Genomic DNA, 25,638 nt, shown 5'->3' with positions numbered 1-25,638 from the left:
ATGAAAATAGTCCCTTTTTCTTTTCTTATTAAGATCTGTACACACATTTTAAATTTTATAACTGCTATATGTGCCACCTTATAAATGAATTGCTTTCCTTTATGAAATTATTCAAATAAGAAAATAATTATTCAAAGAAATGGCAAGATTATCTAATTTCTTCACACCTGTATTTAAGACAGTAGACACATTTCCTTTCCCTTGGTTTGTATGTTCTTTGGCTGCTCACACAATAATAGGGCTCCTATTTGTAACAAACCTGTTTGTCTAAGGGTTAATATAGTTAATTACATGTCATAGGGCTTCAAGATGCTTTTTGTGCACACTTCATTAAGGTTGGTGTGTAACAGGCAAGGTGAGAGAGTGAATGCAGTGGAAGATGAGTTGCAATGACATGAACAATGGTTTTGAAGGGCATTCAGCCCCGTGACCTAGTAGCACAGAACGTGTCTCTTAGTTTCTTCATCTGTCGGCTCATATCTCATTTGATCAGACATGTTGATCAGAATGTATTTTTTGAGGAGCTGCCTGCACTAAATTGTCGGTCTCTGCGATTTGTTGGCTGTTGCTTCATCGCTCAGTTTCCAAATGGCAGGGCCGTATTATGATGGGATGTGAAACGCCACTCTAAATCCCCATTGTTCTGCCCTCTCTGTGTTTCCGAGGCAACAGTCTCCTACCATCTGGAAGGCCCTCATCCCTCAGTTACTCTCACTTCCCTCTGATGGGTTTCTCCCCTGTCCTTCTCCCATGTCATTTTCTTTTTCTTTCAGTACTGTTTCTCCTTTTATTCTCTGACATTTTTATTTATTTTTGAGCTCTAATTTGATTCACTCTCCTCCTGTTTCTCCTTCTCAATGTGGCTTTTCTCATACTTCACTTTAAGTACTTACCATACTCTTTCATTTAGTCTCCACGATCCTCTTTTTATCCATTTCATCTCATTCCATGCTACACTTCAGCTGTTTTCTTTAAAATAAGTACTTTGTATTATGCGCCTTCACACATTCACAGTCACACACATCCATACCCTGATACACACATGGCATCTTTTCAAATGTGTATGCACACACCTTTACATACACAGGGGAATGTAATCATGTTAGTTTCCTGGACTGGTCAGTTTGTAATTCACGATATCCAGGTGGATTAATCACACTTGACAGAACTTTATTGACAAAGACAGATAGGAGCCCCTAAAAGGTGTTTAGTTTCATTCAAACGTGAACTGTATGAACAAGCTGTGTGTGTGTGTGTGTGTGTGTGTGTGTGTGTGTGTGTGTGTGTGTGTTTGTGTGTGTTCCTCTAAAGTAGGGCCCATTATTCTCAGCAGATGCTGACCTTCAGCATGCTAGTTCTCTGGAGGGCAGCACTTGTTTCTCTGCCTTTTTTCTTCTTCTCTTCTTCTCCACCACCACCCCCATTACTTTCCTTTGCTGTCCCTCCCTTATCATTTTCTGCTCCTTTCATGTTTTTCTTCTCCGCTTCACAACACATCCATCTGGTATGTTCAGTCTCTTACTTCTTAAGTCTTATTTGTCATTCCTTTTTTCTTCAGGTCTCAAATCTAAACCACCGCTTTTTTAATTCTTAATTTTTCTCCACCTTATTGTCTTCTCCTTGTTTCCCCCCTCAACTTTTTCCCCTATTCATAGTTTCACATGCACGGTGACCTGGAGGGCAAAACAACAGACCAACATAGCGGCTCACACTGCGACTCCCCGGCAGAGACGCCGCAAAAGCAGTCAAATTTTATTTGGATCACCTTTCAACTTCAGAAAAACAAAGATGTAAACACAAATTGCAAGTGTTCCATCCATATACAGCATCCGCTGCCGCATTTCTACCGTTAAAAACCGCCAGGTCCCTGCCACCGCTCGACTGCGGTAATGTTTACGTTTATCTTGTGGGGAATCCCTCACCTAACACAGCCCAGGCTTGTCTCCTCCTCGATAAGAGCATCTGAAAGCACAACAGCCATCCAGCATTTTGGCAACGCAAAAGTGACAAACTCAAAGTAACAGTGTATCACTTGCTTCCTGGTTGGCAGGCAGCGGAAAATAACCTATTTTTTTGCCCTCCAAGGGAGCGTTTTCCTTGAAATGTGACTTCACATGAAAACTACGAATTGTCTTCTTTTTACATGAATCTTTTTTGTCACTTCTTCTGAGCGTAATGGCTTCCCTAGCTATAGCTGATTTTTGAACAACCTTCTTTTTCCAGCCTGTATCTCCTTATTTAGAGACAGTCCAGGTCTCTCACTCTCTCCATTTCTTCTCCTTATCCTTGTCTCCCCCCCTCTGGCTCAGCTCTCTGCGGTCAAACTTCTATGTCTTCTGTTTACGCTAACTTCTTATCCTCTTTACATTCATCTGCCTTCTCTCTGTTCTTTGCTCTTTGGTCGTTTCAAGGAATACAGATTAAGAATGTATTCTTTAGTGGTCTGCTCTTTGCCTGGAAACTCCTTTTTGGCCTGTCGTTGTAACACAGGTTTGCCCAATGAGGGATTGCATCTTCATTCTAAAGTGAGTCAGGTCAATAATCCCCAGTGAAATAGTGTCTGATCTTTATATTTTGCATGCTCTTAACCCCCCGTTCAAACTGTCTAACCAACAACAAAATTTGACTCAGATGTGCTTGGTATTCAGGTTTGTATTTCAGCTGCCCTCCTGTTGACGTAGGTCACTACACCACAGCAACTCATTCAAAGTGAGGTGTGACAAGCTAAGAATGTCTACTCATCATTTACTTTTCATTTCATTTCTATTCACAGCCATTACTATTTAACCGCTATATAATTTGAATCAAAATATTAACAGTTGTTTTATAATAGGCGAGGGTGGCGATGGTGCAATGGATAGGATGTCTTTGGTGTAAGAGACCCGGGTTCAATCCTCGACTGTGACCCATCCACCATTGTGTCCCTGAGCAAGACACTTAACCCCTCGTTGCTCCAGAGGCGTGTGACCTCTGACATGTATAGCAATTGTAAGTCGCTTTGGATAAAAGCGTCAGCTAAATGCAGAAAGCTTTCCTGTCAAAGAAATGGTTTGTCCACACTATACTACATTGGTCCACAATGGACTGGAAAATGTAAGCTGTAAACTTAAGCATGCCTTAACTCAACATGCCCTAACTAGCTTACTACCTACAATAGAAACCTAGCAGTATTTCCAAAGGCAACAGGCACATCATTAGCTGACCAGAAAAATACCTGTTTAGGACTGGAAAATGAACTGCGTCAGAGCCAAAGTGCCACTGTAGAGTTCAGAGTTCACATTAACAATAGCAGCTCTGTTCGGTTCCTTGATTGGTTTGGGGATGTTTACACTTCAGCAACTCCAGTCAAACTTGCCAAACTTGCCAAACTCATCACTTAGTCCTCATCCTTAAATTGTTTTTTATGTTAAAGTAAAGCACACCGTGTTAAAATACAAACAGTAACAGTAAACATAGGTCTCACCACTGTGTTGATCCAGGTATGTTTTTCTGTAATAAGCCTCCAATCCAAGGGTTATGATAGAACAAATAACCCTCACATTCCTTATTTATATAAGGCTTTAACCTTGTTATAAAACTCGGGCTAACTAGCTCAACACTGTAATACACGGACAACGCTGTCAGTGTCCCACTAACCCGATCACGTACGCAGCCATCATGTGCGTAAGACCCTTTTGCAGGCTGTTTGTTTTAAAACAAATCAGTTGGAATCATTTAAAATATCAGAGTTTTCAACCAACACACATTTTAGGGGAAACATTAGCCTTTGCTAGCTAGCTACAGCTGCTTTTGTTTACTTCTGGGTAAAATCACCCTGACGAACCAAAATATTGTATCTTTAAACCCAATGTCCATGAACAACAAAAGTAAGGTTTGCTTCTCCTGCAGTCGCAGGGCTTTCAATGGTCCAGTCCTCAACCAAATGGTTGTTAACTTTACCAAATGGTATTGAGGGTTTGAATGTTATGTCTATGTATTTGGTATGCCCCCTAATCCTGGCTGATAATACCCTTCCGTAGCCTTTGACCCCATCTTCTAAGTGTTTGGTGGGAACTGATGGAGTATCATGTGACTTCAGGGGGTCAGGAGTCGAGGGAGGTTTAGGGGTCTAATACACACACACACAAACAAGCACCAACACAAACCACATTGACAGCTGAATCAACAGAATACCATCTCTGACATACACACACATACACTCAGACACACAGTATGTAACCACTTAACCATAAGTAGGAAAACAGCTTAGTGTCTTATTGGGCTTCACCTAATAAAACTGAAAAACCTCTCTCTGCTGCTTCAGGCGTCACTGTTAATGGCTCAGCTCTGCTCGGTTTGGAGTTTGTTTTTTCACTACTCACAGCTAATACAGTTCCACATGCCGTATACTGTACCTGTGCAGTGTGCTCACACAGCAGCTTTGTGTGGTTTGACTTAAACAAAGACAACTGCCAATCATGCTGAGGGCCTTTGCTGTCTGCTTGATGCCTGATAATCTTGGTGATATATGACGGCATGTTCATTTTTTGCACGTGTTGTTCTGTGCCACCTGTATTGTGCATGGTACACATGGTGTTCTCATGTAGGCACATTGTAGTAAACATAGCAGTAAGGAACAATACATGACATAAACTTCATAATTACACCTCAGAATCCCCCTAAGGATCAGATAATGTAATTGGATTACAAAACTCTTTGCAGGATGAATGTGCATATTCATAAGCAACACCTCATTTCCTTGAAACTCATTTCATGTTTTAAAAATCTAATTTATAGAGTTCATAATTATACCACATATGTGGGGGGAAAAATCCAACTTTTCATGTTTAATATGTAATGTTATTACAGAAGGAAATTAGACAACTCAAGGGCACCATTTTATGTATTTTAACCTTTTTTTTTTCTTTTTTAGTTTTATTTCATTCTGTGATCAACCGTGCTTTAACATTTTCTGAATACCAGGTGATTTTGAGGATGATTTGCTTTCACAAATCAATTTCATAGATATCTTGGGTCTAAAATGTGCAGTATGCTGATGTACTAAATGCAGTGGAATTTACTGAGCAGTTCAAAATCAATATTAAAAGTAATTTGCGGGAAAAAAGGAACAAAAGATGTGATGCAGGCTTCATTTTCATTCCGGTACCATCTTTCCTCTCTTATACCTACTCTTCCTTGGATAGAAGAGAAAATATTTCTCCGACGTTCATTATTTCTCACTTAAGCTTTTATTGCCTCATTGGTTGGACTGTGATGCCTCTGTGATTAAAGCTCCATAATGAAGTATCACATTAGGAGGTTGGAACTAAGTTTAACTTAGTTAAACTCCAGGGACATTATATCACAGCAGCTCCATTTTCACTACGGCTCAACAAATGACATTACGACAGCAGTTGTGGAACAATTTGAGCTATTAATCTGTTTTATTACCAGACTGTCAAAATATTGTGACTCTCATTGACAAAGAACTGTTGAATGCAATTTGAATATATGAAGTACGTTCCCAACCTCAAACCCAAAATCAGTTTTAAATGGATATCAACGCAAGGAGAAGACTCAGCTCTATAAAGACTCATAAAGAAATAACTAAATTAAAGCTGCAGTAGTTTATCTCCTCTTCTTCCCCTCGTTCCTCTTTCACTCACTTTAAATATCACTCTTTATCCCTCCCTCTTCTCTTCCTCACCTTCTATAACCCTCCCCCTCTCATCTGAAACTCTTCTCCTCATTTTTGAGGCGGTGTTGCTTGTGTTTATGCTTTAGTGTGGGGTTTGATTGAGACAATCCATCTGCCAAGCGGCTGTCATTGGCTCTCAGGAGTTTTTTAATGTGTTGTGTCACAATGCTGCATCTTGTCTCTCTGTGTGTGTGTGTGTGTGTGTGTGTGTGTTTCCACTAGTATAACAGCTGTTTCCAGCCCTTTTCGAAAGAGTAAGTGAAAGTGTGTGTGTTTATGAGAGAGAGGGCCAGGTGCAGAGGACATATAACAACTCCTTGTTTCTTTAGAAATCCATCAGAAATCTCATACCATACATAAATACCAGGGAATTACAAAGGCTCACATTACTCTCAATTACTGTCGAATCTTTCCTTTCAAATATCTAACCTATGTCCTCTGGTATACATAATTAACAATATTTAAGAAGTCAACCCCTAAACAGGTATTACACAGTTGAATTTCACTTCAAACTGAGTCTTCGGCGGCTTTTCTGTTTTTGTCTTCAATTCTTTCGTTTTGCTTTTCATTACTCTTTCAATTACTTTAAACTAGATTCCATGCGCATGAGCCAGGAAGCAGTTCTCATTCATTACATCTGTTTATCTCTTTCCATCTTCTCTGTCTCTCTTTCACACACACCCATACACTCACAGAGACCACCAGCCTCCTCATTTGGTCTTAACTCCTCTCCAGCTGTGTGCCAATTTGCCTCCTCCAGAGAGAGTACGTGGTGTTTGGGAGGGGGTGATTAGGAGCTCGCACTAAATTTAAGCTAAGGTTTGCAGTGTGTGTGTGTGTGTCTGCGTGCATGCCAGTAATGGGTTCCATCCATTACCCCATAATCCCCAGCTGCTGTGCAGTGCTGACTGGGTTCCTGGAGGGAAGATTCCAAACTTGCCACCGGATTTACAGTGAATTCCCTAAAGATTCCCACTGGATTTCCACTTAATTCCCAATATGGCAACTCTCAGAAACTGTAACTAACAATTATTCTCAGTATCAATGAGTCTGTAGCCAATCCCAGCTGACATCAGGCAAAAGGCGGAGTACACCCTGGACAGGTCGCCAGTCCATCGCAGGGCCACACATATACAAACAACCACTCACATTCTCACTCACACCTAAGGGCAATTTAGATACACAAATAAACCTAGCCTGCTTGTTTTTAGACGGTGGGAGGAAGCCAGAGCACCCGGAGAGAACCCACACAGACACGGGGAGAACACAGAAAGCCATGGAACGACCTAGGCTGGAACCCACAACCTTCTAACCAAGTCTGAAATATGTCCTATTTAAATAATGCAAAAGTGTATAAAAGCAAGTTCAAAAATAGGCTTTCACCCACTTAATCAACTAATTGTTTCAGTACAGTTTGTGGATTCTACTCTTGCTTTCTTTAAATGTTTAAAACCATAGGCCGTATTAAACATGGACTTAGCGTCCATGACGTGGCTAATAGATTTCAGAGGCTCCCGCTGTTGCCATCTTGGCAGTGCCTGAATCTGGCTAACCCGAAAATGGGCAAAGAGGTGGAGCTGAGGTGGGCCGAATGAAGCCCAGTTCCTGAACGATCTCGCGGCTAGCCACCAGTGAGGACACCAACCTGTCACTCAAAGCGAACTTTAAGCCTTAATGTAATTTAAACAGGTGAGCTATATAAAAATTCACACATTCCCCGTATAGTTGTCATGAAGGGGGAAATTAAATGAAGAGACCAAACCCGTTTTTTATGCCAGTTGTTAACATGTTTATTTCTGCTGTAAAGTCAGGCATTTTATTATGGGCTCTTAATTACTTAAACAATTTACAAATGGTGTCTTTTTTTCTTAGTGCCTATTGCTCCGTTATTCTGTCTTCCTCACCATGTTTACCTCTCTTCTTATCCTTGTTTTTCATCTGCATCTCTCCCTCATACATCCCTCTACGCTCCTCCCCTCCTTCCTTTCCATCTTATCTCTCTTTACCTCTCTGTCCCGTCCTCTTCACCTCCCCGTCACCTCTCCACAGCTCTTATCTCTGCCTTGGTGACATTATCGGAACCAAGGGCCAAATGCTGAGTGACAGATTGACTGACTTATATGGGCACAGGTATACAGGCTCAAAGATAGATAGATAGCTAGCAAGCCATGCAAATTAGCTGGTAGGCAGACTTGTAGTCATAAAAAGAGAGAGAGAGAGAGCGAGAGAGGCAGACAGGCGCATGGACAGACAGGGCAGCTGGCACGCCGACATGTTGGTAGGCTTTCCACCAGAAGAGAAGCAGACAAAACGGCTGTGGCTATCAAGAATTGAAACATTTGAGACATGTAGCTTTAGAGTGTACCCAGAGTGACTTCCAATAAGTGTAGCAGAAATAGTGTGTGTGTGTGTGTGTGTGTGTGTGTGTGTGTGTGTGTGTGTGTGTGTGTGTGTGTGTGTGTGTGTGTGTCACGGCGGATATGGAGCCAGGAGGGGCAGAAGCAGACATCCCAAACATGATGGGCATGTAGTTACTTAGACACTTTCCACTGCTGACCACCCAAATTGACACACACAGCCGTCGGCATGGAGACCACCAGCACTCTGTGTGTGTGTGTGTGTGCACTCTGTGGATGAGGATTTATGTGCAAATTTGTGATTCAGACTGTCTGTCTCCGTGGTTGTGTGCACATTAACATGATCTCCAGGCAACAGGTCAACTCTGTGATTGGTTGGAAGCTGTGGAGCCCCACCCACTCACCGATGCATATCAATGATAAGTGTCATTGTGACTCTCTGAAGTCTGCTCTGAACACATTTTTAGCACAACTACATGCTTCAGTAAACATTATTTGGGAAGTGTATTAATCCAAAATGTGAGTCAATATAAATTGAATCAAAATAGTGCTGGGTCTTTAAACATATGACAACATTTATGTACATGCACAAATAAGCATGCATATGAATACAAAAACTTTAAGGCATAAGATTAAAGCAAAATTGAAAGAAAGGAAAGGGAAAATGAGGCAGATGAGTAGATCAAGGACACAAATGTAAACCGATAAAAAGAGACAGAAAGACAGGGATAAAATGGAATACCTCATAATATTAGCTATGTGGACGACACGTTTGTGTACTTGCTTTCCACTGGGCACAAGACATCAAAATCTATTAGCAGGACTAGACTGGATTACCTCAGCTATGTGTGTGTGTGTGTGTGTGTCTGTGTGTGTGTGTGTGCATGCATGCATGTTAACTGAGCCCTAGCTTACTGTCACATGTCACTTATACTCTGTTGTTATGTGATCTTTGGCTGGGATGGGCTATTGGCTGCGTGTGTGCCTCGCCCTCTCTTTCTCTGTGGTCCAAAACACATCGTATTCAGCAGGTTTTCATGAATATTTTCACCATTTAGTTAACATATTTACCAGAGGAACTGGCAATAAGAGCAGCATTAGAATTTGCTGATATGTTCTTGTCAAAAGACATGAAAAGGACATCGCAAACCAAACAAAAACAGAAAATTTTAACACGATGCTCCCAGTGCCAGCAGTTGGTTGATGATTGGTTTTAGTGATTTAGGCAGAGCGAGAGGTTAAAACTACATCTGTGTAGTGGTGTCATGCAGGCAAATCAGGCACTTCCCTTTTACAGTTTTATATATTTATCTTGCTGGCACGGTTTGAGTAGAATTATATGAAAATAAAAACAAAGTGCCCCTAGCTTTCTTTCCTCTGACCACACAGTAGAAGTTGTACAGAACAGTGAACGTTGAGTGATTTTGGGTATTGGGGATTTTGCACCTAACCATCATGTGATTTATTGAATGAAATAACATTGGTGGGGGAAAAAGGGAGCTTGGTACTGCTAACAAAAAGGTGGTAAAAAGTTTTTCAGCCACGGGTACTTTTTCTGTGACAACAAGCCATTGGCTGCGTCTGCGACATCGTTGATTGATTAAGGGAGTGAATGGACCTGTACTGCCATACAACTGTTTTTTGCAGTGCGAAATAAAACTATTCTTTTCGTGGATAGAGAAACTCACCTGTTAAATATCTTAAAACTTAATTTGTCATTCTCTTCTCCAGACGAGGTCCGTTGGATCCAGCTGATTACCCCATGCAGCCCTGGTCAGGTCATTACCCCGGACCTCCCCAAGCCCCAAAGGGATACCCTCAGTCCCCGTCCTACCCTAACCCCAACTGCCTGTCTGGTCCATCTTACTCGGGGTACCCACCTGGCCAACCATATGCACGGCCAGGTGACCATCGGGGCGTCGACCCTGGGTACTACCCCCACCCAAAGTAATTAAAAAGTTCCTTTATATCACATGAACCATAATGCTGCACACAGAGTTTATACTGTGACATGAGTCAGAAATGAGGGGTGGTCTGAAAGTAAGGCACGACCTCTTACCTACTGTCTTAAATTTTTGATAATAACTTTGCTCATCCTTGTTTTAGTTATTATAGCTTCAGCTTTTATTACACTGGTAAATCATTTATTGTTTTCTCTGCCTTTTATTGTGAAGCAGCAACACCTGTCCTCACCAGTTCTTTCTCATATTGTGATAACGGTTGACCTCTTGTTTTCTGCTCCTAGCTCCCAGCAGAGAGGCCCCTTGCGGCAGGATGTGCCCCCATCTCCTACCCCTCCACATCGCGGACCACGATACGACACCATGACGCGTGGTACCGGGGGTGGTTACAGGTAGGGCCGATTTGTGGATGAAGATGATCCCAGATAAATTCTACGAGAGATCTAAAATCCTCCTATGTTTGACGAATGACTCTGTTTATCACTTTGTAACACGTGAAGAGTGTTCTGGAAATTATATTTTTGAAATGTATAGAATATGATGGTCTATTAATTCTAGTCTATCAATTCTACAGCAATACATTTTAAGTAAGACCACAAGAATTCACTAAGCCCCGGATAAATCTGAGAACATGTTTGATTGGCTACAGGCACCTGGTGGATCCCGGTCCAGAACAATATGGCTATACTGGGGAGGGAGGAAGACAGCAACAGCAACACCAAACCAACCCGAGACAGAAGAATGCCATGACTGCAGCTGTGTAGACCAATCAGGTCCAGAGATGAAAATGAGCAGAATGCTAACTGCTTTGTGTGCAGCTCTTCTGCTTTTGGTACGCCAGTGAAATAGAGCTGAAACCTCTTAATGGTGTTATTTGAATCACCATCATTATCAAACATTGTCTTAGCTGTTTGAAGTATATGGTAATACACAGACATGCAAGGTAAAGGAGGTTAATTATAGAGTGGCCGTTGTGATGCATACTGTCTTGTTGTTTGAAGTCATTTAAATTGCTTTGAGTCTTCACTGTGTATAAAATTAGCAGCGTTTCTACTTTTCACTATGGTCTGATTAAGTCGTCTCTTGGAAGAATCAGTCAGAGCCACTGAGGTAATTGGATCCATTTAAATGAAGGCAATGAAGGAATACATACAGCTCCACACACGCTCACATTGTACCTGGTGGTTTCACTGCTGCCGCTTCACGAACAAGAGAAATTTAACATTCAGAAATGTTACATGTTAACCTTGCGGCAAAGTTTGTGGCCATTCACAGATATAAATGACAACTTTTAGTTTTAGTATTTTTGTGTGAGAAAGCCAAATTTATTCTCAAGACTGAAGCTGTTTGTGTTTACAAAAAAAAGTGAGAGGCTTTGAGTCTCCTCTTGAGGGTGAGCTGGGATGTAGAAGATGATGAAAAAAAGTCCATGTTCTTTGGTTACACAACTGTGCTCTGTTGGTAACAGCTGCTGACGCAAAACATAATCATAACTCATACAATTACAAGGCAGTATATCCATCCGTACATTATACTACACTGCATTATACATTTGGGTGACAGTCTGTTATTAAATGAAGTGCATTTTAAGGCCTATTGTCAATTTACCAAACAGGGAGAACGCCACTACACCAATCTCTATGAGTAAGTACAGATTTTGTAATCGTGACTAGTCTGATACATCACGTACAGTGTAATTTCGTCAATGAATTATGGGAAGCTTTTAATAATTGAAGTGCACTGACGCAGAGAGGCGCACTGTATGAATTATCTCTGCATGTAATAATGTGTTTTTAATAATGCTATGATTGCCTTTCATTTCTATCCAAAATAATTCTCTCAATAGAGAGGAGTTGAAAAATATTTTTTAGTACAGGGCTAGATATAGTCCAAGTCTGAAACCACGCCTGCCTGTTGGTTTACAGCACCTATGAATGATCCTGTTGCTGCTTTAAAATGATCCCGGAATGACATTTCAAATGATATAGTAGTACTAAATCTCAGATCTACATTCAATTTATTTACAATGACCTCTACTTGAGTGTATGAGAACCTCTTGCATTACATTTTCACAGTCATCTGTACTAAATCCATGGAGTCAGCCTGTGTTTATTGAATCATTCCAGCGTGATTGGATTTTTTGCTCACTTTTTTGTTTTCTATCGGACATCCAGTTCAGAGATAATCCACTGCTTTAAACAAGAAGCTGACAACCACATTTTTCACCAGAATGCTAATATCAACCTTCAAACTTTGACGTTCTGGAAGAAGCTCCATTAAGAACAAGACGACCTCCTGTGAAATTAAAACCCAAAGCGAGACAATTCCAACACATTCATTCATTTCACGCTGCTAGTTTTTTAGACAATATTTGTTTCAAAATATAAACTCTTTAAAACACCTAAATTATCACAGAAGGGCACATATGTGATAACGGTGCTTAAACATGATAGACAGCAAAGTAAAATTAGTTGGGGGATACAGGATCAAAAACACCATTAACCAAACCACTACTTTGGGCAATTGTGTCACATGATTTTCACGCTAAATGTAGAGTAAAATGTTCATGCCTTGGAGAGTCCTACTGTTGGATAAACCAGGCAGAGAAGGCATATCTTTCTTTTCTTTCAGCTCAGTTTCATTCTGTATTACTTAGCAGCCTCTTTCTCCCTGTGTTGTCTGTGTATGCCATGTACTGTATTTTGGATGTGACGGATGTTCCTGGCACGTCTCTGTGACCTGGTGGTGTAGGCGTCACTATGTGTTGAAGTGCACACAAGGCCTGTTGAAAGATGAATTGAGCTTCAGAGTGCTCTTCACAGTGCTGCACCATAGTGCATATCCATTTAGCCACTTACTAAACCATCAATTAAGTGTAACTAAGAGTTAGAGTCTAGCTTAACATTTCCGCGTTTCACTCCACAAAGCTCAGCAGTATTACTTTCAATGGAGATTAAATGTTACAAATGACATTTCAGGATTAGGGGAATTGCATTTCTCTTAATATGACTGAGGATGACATATCACTAGTGAATGTTGACAGATACCCTTGCACAAGAATGTGAAGTAGATTTTGTCTCAAAATCATCTCATTTGTTTGTTCTTGATTGGAAAGAGACGGGCAGGTAGGATTGATGGGTTAAAAGAAAAAGTGAAAAGAGGTAAGAAAGGAATAGAAGTGAGGGATAGGTAGAGCAAGGAAGAAAAAAATAAGCAAAAGAATGCAGAGAGGGAAGAGGGGTATTGATAAAGAGGGATTAAAGCAACAAGTAATAGACTGAAAGTATGGATGGAGGGAGGTGGAAGAAATGGTAAGAACAGATGCAATGTGATGACCCCCAATGCCTTTGTGGTTCACAATGGTTTGATTCAGAAAGTTTTCAAACAAGAACAGACCGCAGGAAAGAATGAAAGTTCATAAAAATAAGGGCGGCAGTTGTTCTGCAGTAGGAGGAGGGTTACAGGAGTGGGCTTGTATTGACAGAATGTAATGACTAAGGGGAATTACTGAAAAATATTTGTCTTTTTCATGCTGTTATCACTTTTCATTACCAATATGGAAATCAATCTGCCAAAACAAACTGATGTATTTCTGAACGTACAATAATAAAGCAGATTTTTAGGAGATTGACCTGGTGGTGAACTCACCTGTCAAGCAAAGACACCAAAATAATTCACATGCCCCTTTAGATCATTCACTCCTTTGTTCAGACACTAGGCTAGCACTTTAAGGTACTATGTGGAATTTTCAGAAAATCCTTGTTATTTGCGACACCTGTGGCTGTAAAGTGAACTGCAGTCAGCATCGCAAGCAACAGGATGCCTAGTCCAGGCAAAGTCAGCCAATCGGACCAATAACTGCACGGCTAACTGAGCTAAATAGCTAATGGCAGCTAAGGTTAGCAGACGTTAGCGGTTACTTTAGCAACAGGGAAAGCTATCTGTCCATCAGGAAACTCCGTAAATATGATCCAGTTTCACCAAAATCAGTGAATAAAGTTATAAAGTTGTGTTTTTGTACAGTAATCGGTGAGGCCCAGCCACCAGAATCTGTATAATCTGTAGTTTTTGCAACCTTATTCTTGTCTCATTTGTTGTTTGACAAACAATAAATTCACCAAATTCTGTGCCCAATATCGCTATTTGCCAAATTACTGCAGCTGTCATGGTGATAGTTGACTCAATTTCTAAGCTAATGTTAGCAAGTGTAGGGCACTCTGGAGTGAGCATAAATCTCACATCCTTTAGATTTGGAGTATTAGCAACCGAGAAAGTTGGGGAAGGTCTTATTTCTTTATGTTACATAACAGTCTGTTCATACTTTGGCAATCCGGAGATAAAATGTGTGAATCTGTTGCCAATGTACCAAACAGAGAGTTATGTTCATTACCAAAAGGTCAGTTTTATTACTTTGGATAGTCATAGTGGTAATACATGGTAAAGAATGAGGGGGAAATGATCTACTAGGGTAACATGAACAGTTTTGGTGTCATCATCCGAAGATGTATTGCACTTCTTTAAGACAGAATGCAAAGATGGAAGATTTAATTGGCAGTCTTCTGTACTGTGTGTATCTTAATGCTGGGTCAGTTACTGGTGAAGCTTTGCTGAGCTACAGTATATTGAAATTTGAATGTTTCATGGAGGTGTATTATTGTTACTCTTCTGATACTAGTTCACAATTCACATGTATGTTACTCTTCACAAGCATATATTTTTCATGTATTTCTTTTTAATGATAGTCTGTGTTGTTGGTTGGGTATACCAGAGCTGCAGAGTGTTTGGCCACTGTTACCATGCTACTGTCACAAAGAGGTACACTGTATAGTTTTCCTTTTCCAAATTTAAGTCATGTTGGTTTTGTTTAATTTTATACCAGTTTATATAACTGTACAACTTGATTTGCCAAAAATTGGGAAGGAAAATACAAAGAAAATACATTGTGGCACTTTGCCTAACATGGTTAATATATCAAACATTCTGTAAGTATGGCTTTGGTTTTTGGTAGGATAAAAGGATTTGCACAAGCTGAAGGTACTAACCAGAGTTTTCTGTTTGAAGAGTTCTGGTACTTCTGGTTCTCCCTGTACAGAGACCGGCGCATGAAGGAACCAACTAAACAACCTCTCTGTCTTAGAAGTATAACTTTTTTATTAACGTGCTTGTATCCAAAAAGAAAGAAAAAACAAATCTCATTTTATAATGTTGTAACAACAATGATTTCTATTATTCTTTTCCTGCATTTTATATTTATGTATATAACATCTTTTTTGCATTAAAATATTCCTTTTAAAACAGGATTTGCCAATGATGTCATACTTTAATTGTTTTAAATGTGGTTCTTTTTTAAGCTACAATGCATGCCCAGCACATCTGCTTAAGGTTAATTAAATATGAGTCAGGAGAAATTATTTCCCTCATGTCCCCCATACACTGCAAGGTGAATCATTAACATTGCCAACCCAATTTAGTCCATCATTTAAGCGGCTGATAAATTGTACCTTTGTGATAAGAGATAGATGTTGGCCCCAAATTAATGCAAGACTAATTATCAATTAGAAAAAGAAGATAAAGAACAGTGATTGCGGCACAAAGTTTTTTTAGTCTTTTTGGCGTAGTGCCATCAAACTGCTAGGTCATATCCCTCCGATTAATAAGTATTTAGTCACAGCCTGTGGCTTGAGGTCCTTTCTTATTTATCAGACACTATGGGTGCTGGACTCGGGCTGCAATCAGAGAAGTTACCAGTAATGAGACACAGAGGCCAAGGGAATGTTTTATCAGTCAAAGCTTAATTGGCATATCCCAGACCTCTTGGCCAATGGGGAGAGGGAGAGGAAGTAATTAAATTCTCCTGAGTAGCTGCCAAGGTTTATTTTGTGCACAGTGTTTAATATAGATCAGCAAAGTGTGTCTGTGTGTTTGTGTATTTTCAATATTCTGATTATAATGACTATTTAAGCCCTGGTATTTGTGTTAATGCATGTCAGAACTTAAATTAGTTAAAGAGATTAATTGCTGGGTAGCCTACTTCTGGGCTGTCTGGATCAAACATGTCACTGAAATAGAGCAAATGAAGAGAGTGTGGAAAGACTGAACGACTGGTTGGCTGACTGTTTACTGATAAGCTTTTGACTCCATAGCTGGCTCCCTCAATCTCTGTTTAAATTATATTTTTGATTTTACCACTGCATTTAAAGACTTCCAATGAAAATACTTAATACTTTTTGACTTGTGACCCCTCACGTATCCTAATACATGGTAATCATTAGCTGTGCTAAGAATCGTCGGCGTCAACATCGGGCTTCCAGAACTTTAATCTGGCATCAAATCTTTCTGATAGAAGAAAGGATCTATAATGATCACCACATGAAAAATAATTTAATTCCCGACCACCCCCAAACCTTAGAGCTGTCTGTGTGTGGATGAAGAGAGACTGAGGGAGTGGGTGGGACTGTGTAAAGTCCTCTTATATACAAGCTCAGTTAGTCCATCTGCGGCCCTCATTTGGCATGGACTCATGGTGTGCAATTCTGCTTCCGCTCGGCTGCCAGCTCACATAGCAGTAGGCTTGGGCTGTATCTGTTTTTTCATACCGTCCTGACATTTCACCCGATATACACTGTATGAACAGTATATGATGGTGTTTGTGTAAAAAACAACAACTAAACAACGTAAAAGCTGAGCTGATGGTGAAAGAAAGGTCAGACGACAGCTCCAGGCAGCAATACTCACGACTCTTCTGCTACTATAGCTAACATCACAACATCAGCACATCTTGGCAAGCTAGAAATTAAGCTGAATGTCTGTAGGCAAGTTATTTAACGTTATCGGACACACAAATTATCGGTCCAATCCAATGCCATTAGATTTCTGCTACACTGCCTCCCTTTGTGTGTGGTAAGGTGGACGACAATCTGTTTTCTGACTGCAGTGAATTATTTTTTGAAAGGCTGAACGCCAACAAACATGTTGTGAATTTTGGAAATAATCTATCATTTTTTCAATAAAGTTAGGCTTTTGAACTTTACAGCACTCTGGATTTATTTTGCTAATTTAATGGTCAGCTCTGAAGAACAAGTCGCAGCCACTGCTCAGGGGAATAGCTTGTAGAGCTTTACATACGCACACACCTGTGTGTTGGGCATACAGCGTCTTCGTAACAGTTTAACCGAAAGACAGCCGTCTGTATACCTGACAATCTCGAAAATCATGACTTTGGGATTTCCAAATACCCTGGTATACCGTAATGCCTTACACAGCAGCAGTACTGCCCCTAGATTTGAGAACCACTAGCTAAGCAAACCCTAACTACAGGTGCTGTTCATATAATTAGAATATCATCAAAAACTTGATTTATTTCAGTAATTCCATTCAAAAAGTGAAACTTGTATAATGTATACATTCATTCCACACAGACTGATATATTTCAAGTGTTCATTCCTTTTAATTTTGATGATTATAACTGACAACTAATGAAACCCCAAAATCAGTATCTCAGAAAATTTGAATACTGTGAAAAAGTTCAATATTGAAGACACCTGGTGCCACACTCTAATCAGCTAATTAACTCAAAACACCTGCAAAGGCCTTTAAATGATCTCTCAGTCTAGTTCTGTAGGCTACACAATCATGGGGAAGACTGCTGACTTGACAGCTGTCCAAAAGACGACCATTGACACCTTGCACAAGGAGGGCAAGACACAAGAGGTCATTGCTAAAGAGGCTGGCTGTTCACAGAGCTCTGTGTCCAAGCACATTAATAGAGAGGCGAAGGGAAGGAAAAGATGTGGTAGAAAAAAGTGTACAAGCAATAGGGATAACCGCACCCTGGAGAGGATTGTGAAACAAAACCCATTCAAAAATGTGGGGGAGATTCACAAAGAGTGGACTGCAGCTGGAGTCAGTGCTTCAAGAACCACCACGCATAGACGTATGCAAGACATGGGTTTCAGCTGTCGCATTCCTTGTGTCAAGCCACTCTTGAACAAGACACAGCCTCAGGAGCGTCTCGCCTGGGCTAAAGACAAAAAGGACTGGACTGCTGCTGAGTGGTCCAAAGTTATGTTCTCTGATGAAAGTAAATTTTGCATTTCCTTTGGAAATCAAGGTCCCAGAGTCTGGAGGAAGAGACGAGAGGCACAGAATCCACGTTGCTTGAAGTCCAGTGTAAAGTTTCACAGTCAGAGATGGTTTGGGGTGCCATGTCATCTGCTGGTGTTGGTCCACTGTGTTTTCTGAGGTCCAAGTTCAACGCAGCCGTCTACCAGGAAGTTTTAGAGCACTTCATGCTTCCTGCTGCTGACCAACTTTATGGAGATGCAGATTTCAGTTTCCAACAGGACTTGGCACCTGCACACAGTGCAAAGCTACTAGTACCTGGTTTAAGGACCATGGTGTCGCTGTTCTTAATTGGCCAGCAAACTGGCCTGACCTTAACCCTATAGAAAATCTATGGGGTATTGTGAAGAGGAAGATGCGATACGCCAAACCCAACAATGCAGAAGAGCTGAAGGCCACTATCAGAGCAACCTGTGCTCTCATAACACCTGAGCAGTGCCACAGACTGATCGACTCCATGCCACGCCACATTGCTGCAGTAATTCAGGCAAAAGGAGCCCCAACTAAGTATTGAGTGCTGTACATGCTCATACTTTTTATGTTCATACTTTTCAGTTGGCCAACATTTCTAAAAATTCTTTTTTTGTATTGGTCTTTAGTAATATTCTAATTTTCAGAGATCCTGAATTTGGGATTTTCATTAGTTTTCAGTTTTAATCATCACAATTAAATGAAATAAACATTTGAAATATATCAGTCTGTGTGTAATGAATGAATATAATATCCAAGTTTCACTTTTTGAATGGAATTACTGAAATAAATCAACTTTTTGATGATATTCTAATTATATGACCAGCACCTGTACATAATATCTGTGAAATCTACAGCTGGTGCATTCTGACATTTTTGCCGGAGAACGTGACTAAGCTAACATTACTGCGACATGTCAACAAGCAAATTGACCCCTCACTAAGCCACGCCACGAATACGCAGCTGGCCAATCACAGCGCAGTATGGGACTCGCTCTAACTGAGGTCTGACATTTTCATGGCTGCGCTCCATTGACTCAGATGCAAAAGGCGTTGTTTTGTTGCTTTTTTTTTGGTGTATTTTTCCAACATCTGGTCCAACGATTTTAAGGAGTAAAGCTCCTTAATATCGTTGTTTCAATCGTCAGGTGATGCGGTGGTTCACTTTTACTCTGTGATCGGTAGCCTTTACCTTCTGACTTTATTTGTTTCACGTCAGTTTGACAGCCTGAATACAAATTTCAAATGTATAATGCAAACCTTTCTGTCTCCTTTCTGAGATCACCTTTTTAATTTTTCCAAAAATTAGACAATATTACTTCAGGGAGTGCAGTTATAAACAGTGGCAGTGTAGTGATAAATAAGACAGGATTTGTTGTTTTATTTGTAGCTAAAGCAAGCACAAAGTGCTAAACATTTCAGATATCAAATAAAAATAAAAATAAAGGTTTTATTTTGAATGAAATATAATATTTGTAGTAGTCATTCAATGCAGTTAAAAAAAAATAAATATATGCAGTAGTGTTCCAGGCACACCCCCTGACCTCAGCCCAAGAAGGTCTGGGCTTGTATCCCCAGTGGTTGGTAAATCTTTTGAGTGATGCTTTGTTTGAGAGACTGTCAAACGGCCTGGTTGACTCACTGACTGGCTGTATGAACTAGTCACTGACTGACTGGGTGTGTAATTGCTCCAGCCTCCCTCCCAGGGCAGCTTTGGCATGCTGTAATTATTAGCAGTTATTATTAGTAGTTTTAATAATCACTGGAAGCCATTGTAATTAGGATTTGCTATTATGAGTGGCTGCCAGTTTGTGGACGTGTGAGTGTGAGTGTGTGTGTGTCAACTTGGCAAGGTATTGTTCAGTTCAGTAGCTATTATTGGCAGCCTGGCAGTTTGGTTTTTGTTCCTTTGACTTGTGATTGTTTTTCATGTACGCACTGTGTTTGAAGGCCGTCCTTGGAACTATCCGACCTCCCGAAAACCTCATTAATTATAGTCAACTTACAATTTTGTTTTCTCTATGACTGTGGACTTTTTATCATGTTAATACAAAATTGCCATTGTTCATGTTTGTTGCCTCTGGAACTTTAGTGAGTTTAACACTGACTGAAACCGATGATGCAGTTCTTCAACACTGTACAAATCAGCATTGATATGCAGAAGTGATACACAAGGACAAATGTCATGTTTCCATTAAGTTGATTCCATTAGGCACTCTGTGTGTAATTTCTAAAAATATAGAAAATATTGTACTTTGGGTGGAGTTATTTCAAAGGTTTATAAGATCTTGCCAAAACTGAAGGGTGGAATCTCAAGTCTCTCTGACAAAGACGCATTTCAAAACAAATTAGTGTGGTGTTTTTTTTAGAAAATAGTTTTAACTATGGGTACTTTTGTTACATTTAGGGAAGTAAAGTTATAATAAGTCAGACTTGTGACAGACATGTCACATGCCAATGCAGTGGTTCCCAAACTTTTAGACTTGCAACTGTTTAAAACAAAGCTACATTATGTCTGTACTAGGAAGCCAGTGTTGATTACTGGAAATTCTGTTTTGTGTGTGAGAGTCTTAAAATTCACATCCTGACAGGGTCATGGACAGTGTATTAAGAACACTGAGTGTGTCCTACTAAGTGTTTGTGTGTAAAAATTTCATTTCCTCTGTCCCCCGTGCACAATAATGACTTGTGGTAAACTCCACTGGCAGCTGTTTCCCCTTTTCCAGTCACACACACACACACACACACACACACACACACTGCAACCCAGTGGTAACCTTGAGCGCACATTCTCTCTAGCTGGATCCTCCAGGTTGCTGAAGAGATGAGGGTGACTGGCTTTGTGTCCCAGGCTCGATCAACACACTGGTGGTTGTGTGTGTGTGTGTGTGTGAGATGTTGTGTTCGGCTGCTTGCCAGCGTTGTCTCATGATGCAAGTTCAATGTGGGACTTCCAGAACAGAACAGAGAGCAGCCAGGACACAAACAAAAATAAGCAATAGGCCACACACTCTGCACTGTGAGCACATAACAAACACAGTGGATACTAAAACACTATTTGTCTCTAGAAGCAAACACAAAGACTAGCGAAGTTGTTGCCACGTCACCATTTAAGGCATCTGAAGTGGCTGTTAACCTGTACGTGGATGTGTACGACACAGCTTCATGTGGCTTTCTTAGTGAACACACAAACACAGAAACGGCAATGCAGGCAGCAAACACACACATGACATTAACAGTTTCTTCTTGGCTTATATTTCTCATGTACATTCAACATTGGCATGGGCCAATGACCCATGACTAAAACTATTTTCATCCTCCTTGAACTGTCTGCGGCCTTTGAAACCATCTCTCATAACATCCTCCTTGACAGGTTAGTCCCTATTGGTATGACTGATACACCCTTGGACTGGTTTAAATGCTATCTCTTTGGCCGCATTCAGTTCATCCAACTCAGAACTTTCAAAACTTTCACAGCTATCTCCTGTCACTACCGGTGTTCCCCAGGGCTCTGTTCTGGGGCCCCTTCTGTTCATCATCTATCTACTTCCTCTTGGCCAATATCATAAATTTAACATCCATTTCCACTGCTATGCGGATGACACCCACCTCTACCTGTACACCAAACCTTCCTCCACCCTCCCACCCACCTCCCTCTCCAACAGAAATCAAATCCCGGTTCTTCTGCAACTTCCTCAAACTGAACAGCGACAAAACCGAGGTTCTCCTCATTTGCACCAAATGCACTTTGACAAAACCTTTTGTCTTACCATTGACAACATCTCCGTTTCCCCCTCCCCTCAGGTCAAGAGTTTGGGTTTGATCCTCTACAGCACACTTTAATTTAAAGCTCACATTGATAATGTCACTCAGTCTGCATACTTCCATTAACGTAATTAATCGCCTCTGTCCGTCTCTCTCACCCGCTAGTACAGCCATTCTCGTTCACACCCTGGTTACATCCCACATTTATTATTGTAATTCTCTTCTCTACGGTTTTCCTAAATTCATACATAAACTTCAACTGGTTCAGAACTCTGCTGCCAGTATCATCACCAGAACCCTTTTATTAATCATGTCACTCCTGTCGTTCAGCAGGTTCATTGACTCCCCGTTAAATACCTCCTGAAAACACATCTTTTTAAACTAGCATATTCAACGTGATCACTGTTCATCTGATCACAGCAATCTTTTGTTTCCAATTGTTTATGTACCCTGATTTTATACACTATAATAGTTTTTGTCAATTTCATTGATTTACTGAAAGACTGTTGTTTCAGTGTAGTTTGTCAGGTGACCTTGAGTGTTCTGAAAGGCGCCTATAAGTAAAATGTATTATTATTATTTATTATTATGAGGCTTAGACCTCAAACACTGATTCCTTCACACAACATTTTTTACATAACCAAAATGCAATGCAAGTTAAGATTGTGGAAACAGGTGCTTTTTTACGTTGCTTTTACATTACATATTATTACTTTAAACTCAAGTTCAACTTAAAAGGCAAAACACTGACTGTTTAAGGCAGTGAAAATGTGAGCAAGTTATGTGATTTCTGGGTGGGGGTGGGGGAGTGTGTGTGGGGGGGGGGGGGCGCTGGGCTAGTTGGAATTAACCATTCACTAGAGAAGAAAAACAACTTGTCTTGTCAGTCATTGTCATCAGTGGTTTGTTCAATGAGGGCTAATTCTATAGATGTGCCATGGGTTTTACCTTAAAACATTTTTACTCAGTGTGTATACTTACAGACAGCACACACTGTCCAACACCTGTCCAAATGTCCCTCATCATTCTTCACTGCAACAGGATTTACTTTGTCAGAAGAAGACGAAAAAAGGAGAAAAGACACCCTTAACCGTGAAGTTGCAAACCACCAAACATACTTTACTCTTCTTTTCATTAATGTGACTCTCTTCTCTGTTTGTATCTACATTTTGCATCTCCCTTTAATGTTTTCTCTTTTAGTCAATCATGCATCTTTCTAAGGGTTTTCTGACGTTACATAATTAAGTTTAAACAGAACATTTGGTTTTGTGTTATCTGTTTTTTCCCCACTGCAATCATTTCAAGAAATAACAAAACGGCTTGATTTTCTATTAATCCTAATGTGTCTGAAAGTTTCCTGTGGAGTCTGAGAGGATTTCATTGACTGTTGTCCGGAAACAAATTCAGCACACTAGCTATCATGGTATTTCAAATAGAGAAAGAAAACAGTTCTGGAGTTGTGAGGCTATCAGTCAGCAGCTATGACAACACAGACATTGTTTTCTCTGACAATTTAGAACAGTCTTTTTTGTTAATAATATTTAGTTTTCTAAATTAATTACAATGGAATAAACTGGAAAGAAAAGCTAGTCATACAGAAATAACCAACTTGTACACATTATGTACCGTAACTGATTAGTCAAATTTTTTAAAAGAGCATATAAAAACAACAAATATTGACCAAAGTGCTTTAGAGAGAAAGATGAAAATACAATCAGACAAATACTGAAAAATAAAGTACATCATAATGAAGAGCTACAGAAAGGGTGTAAGATAATAATAACACTGAACCTCACAATTCCATTTCAGTCCGGTGGGCAAGAAACTGGACTTTCAACCAGGAGACTGGTGTTTGTTCCCTGTGTGTTTGCAAGTAACGTTACTTGACTAACGTACAGTAAGTTAAGACTCATAAGTAACATTGTTATTTTAACCTAAACCACGACCTTTTCCTAAACCTAACCAAGCAGTTTTGGTGCCTAAACCGAACTAAATTGCAACATTTCACAATGTTAATGACTGGTTAAGACTTTGCATTATTATTATTGCTAACTTGACAGGAAGTTGCATACTTTTTGTCACTAACTTGAACACAGAGCCCTACACATCGAAAAAGACAATAAAGGGGTACCCAGGGCGTTAAAAATGATGCCAAGGGGTCTTGAGTTTTAGTCTTAGTCTTTTGATGACCAGTACCGACTCGACTCTATTTGACTCCGTTTTGGCCCGCCGTCCTTCATTTTCCATTGCAGGTAGTACCCCTAAATGTAACTGGTCGTCATAGCAACGCCCACACACAACTGCCGTGACGTATTGTTCAATGCGACAACCACACCAGCGACCCACACACAGCTGTCTCTTGATTTAAGTTAAAGAGTTTCAACATTACTCAGAATGTAAAGACAAGCGGTATGAAAACCTTCCAGCATACTGTATAATTCTAATGTATTTTTTAATGTATTTTATATTTATATTACATATATAGTACCCCTTTATTGTCTTTTTAGTTCACTTCCTCTTCATAAGGCTCAAGTGGTCACTTTGTCCTCTTTGTTTTCGTTGTTGTATGTTAATGTTTTTGTAATGTGTCTGTGAAAAGCGCTATATAAATAAAGTTTTCTTACTCACTTAAAAAATGTTTGCACCACCAGCGCAAATGTCAAACTCCGCATATGCGTGGTACCTTGGAGGTTTCGCTTCTATAACAACAATATTCTCATCATGATCTTTCTGGTGTGCTTTTTCTATATTTTATGGCATTCTTCCATTTTGTCTTTCAGCAACACTAACCGTAGCTCCGCATTAAACAAACTGAGCAGAGTGGAATTTCTGGCAAGAGTCAAGAACTAAATGCGATGTTTATATTACATAAACACTTCTGAAATAAGCACTCTTGGATTGTTTTAGACCATAAATGCTCAAAACAAAGTCTGGTTTATTAAACATAGCGTAATGTTTGAAAAGAGGAATTATTGACGAACATTTTAAAAATAATTTTATGGCTCTTTGTGCATCACCAAACAAGGTTTGAGCACTTGCTTGCCAAGTGTTTTGCTTCTAAGGCTGTGCACAGACCTCAACAAGTTCCACCAATCACATGTTTACATTGAAGGTGGTTATGGTCTGCATTAGGCTTTGCACATCCTACCAGAGGGGCAGGATTAGTAGAGCCTGAAAGCTTTAATTCAGGTCAAAAGAGACCCATTTAAACAAAGTTACGTTTAAGCTAAATTGATGAAAACTAACAATTTCAGGAAGTTTAAAGTCACCAGTGTGTATTTCTGTCTTTCTCTCTTTCTCAGACACACACACACACACACACACATGTTGTTCATATAGCCGTGGGGAGCTTTCAGCCTACACACACACACAAATCACACAGTCAGTTACAGTCAGTCACAGGGAGGGGACCAGCATGACATGAGAAATTATAATCTTCCCAAAATACATTTCCCTCTTTACACAATCCCTGTCCAGGCTAATAGACTCTGTAGTTGAGGATTTGTGTTCAAATCGCTTGAGGGAAAGAAGCAAGAGAGTGAACAGTGAAAGACAGAGGGGTTACAAGCTTGCGTGCACAAATATATGCCTGTTTAGCTTTAATCCTGAGCCAGTGATTTACAGTGAACACCAAAACACTAACACAATCTCTGCCCATCTACCTCTCTATATTCTGTGATGCTCTTTAAAGACAGATTGTTGAGCCACTGAGTTCATTTCTGTGCAGGGCCATGAGTTAGAGAGGGAACGACAGACTAACAGCCATCCCTTGTTTTGTCGCGAGACAA

The 25,638-nt window shown here is 40.1% G+C and overlaps 1 protein-coding gene across 3 annotated transcripts in view; it reads left to right on the top strand.

Annotated features, from left to right (window-relative positions):
• Nucleotides 1-15,295, top strand: part of pard3bb (par-3 family cell polarity regulator beta b) — a 225,099-nt gene extending 209,804 nt beyond the window's left edge. For 2 of the 3 annotated variants that reach the window (XM_038720152.1, XM_038720151.1), the window contains exons 24-26: nt 9,766-9,981; nt 10,280-10,387; nt 10,645-15,295. In XM_038720152.1, coding sequence (XP_038576080.1) covers nt 9,766-9,981; nt 10,280-10,387; nt 10,645-10,759 — 439 coding nt within the window. In that variant the 3' untranslated portion in view covers nt 10,760-15,295. Of the gene's footprint in view, nt 1-9,765; nt 9,982-10,279; nt 10,392-10,644 lie in introns of those variants that run through there. The other variant, XM_038720153.1, reaches the window with a different exon arrangement.
• The last annotated feature ends 10,343 nt before the right edge of the window (nt 15,296-25,638 follow it).

Source organism: Micropterus salmoides, unplaced genomic scaffold, assembly GCF_014851395.1.
Source record: "Micropterus salmoides isolate LMB-PRFRI ecotype aquatic unplaced genomic scaffold, ASM1485139v1 Ms_hic_scaffold_15, whole genome shotgun sequence".
In the NCBI taxonomy this organism is placed as follows: Eukaryota; Metazoa; Chordata; class Actinopteri; order Centrarchiformes; family Centrarchidae; genus Micropterus; species Micropterus salmoides.
The sequence above is the reverse complement of the archived record's forward strand: the minus strand, read 5'-3'. Positions and strand labels throughout refer to the sequence as shown.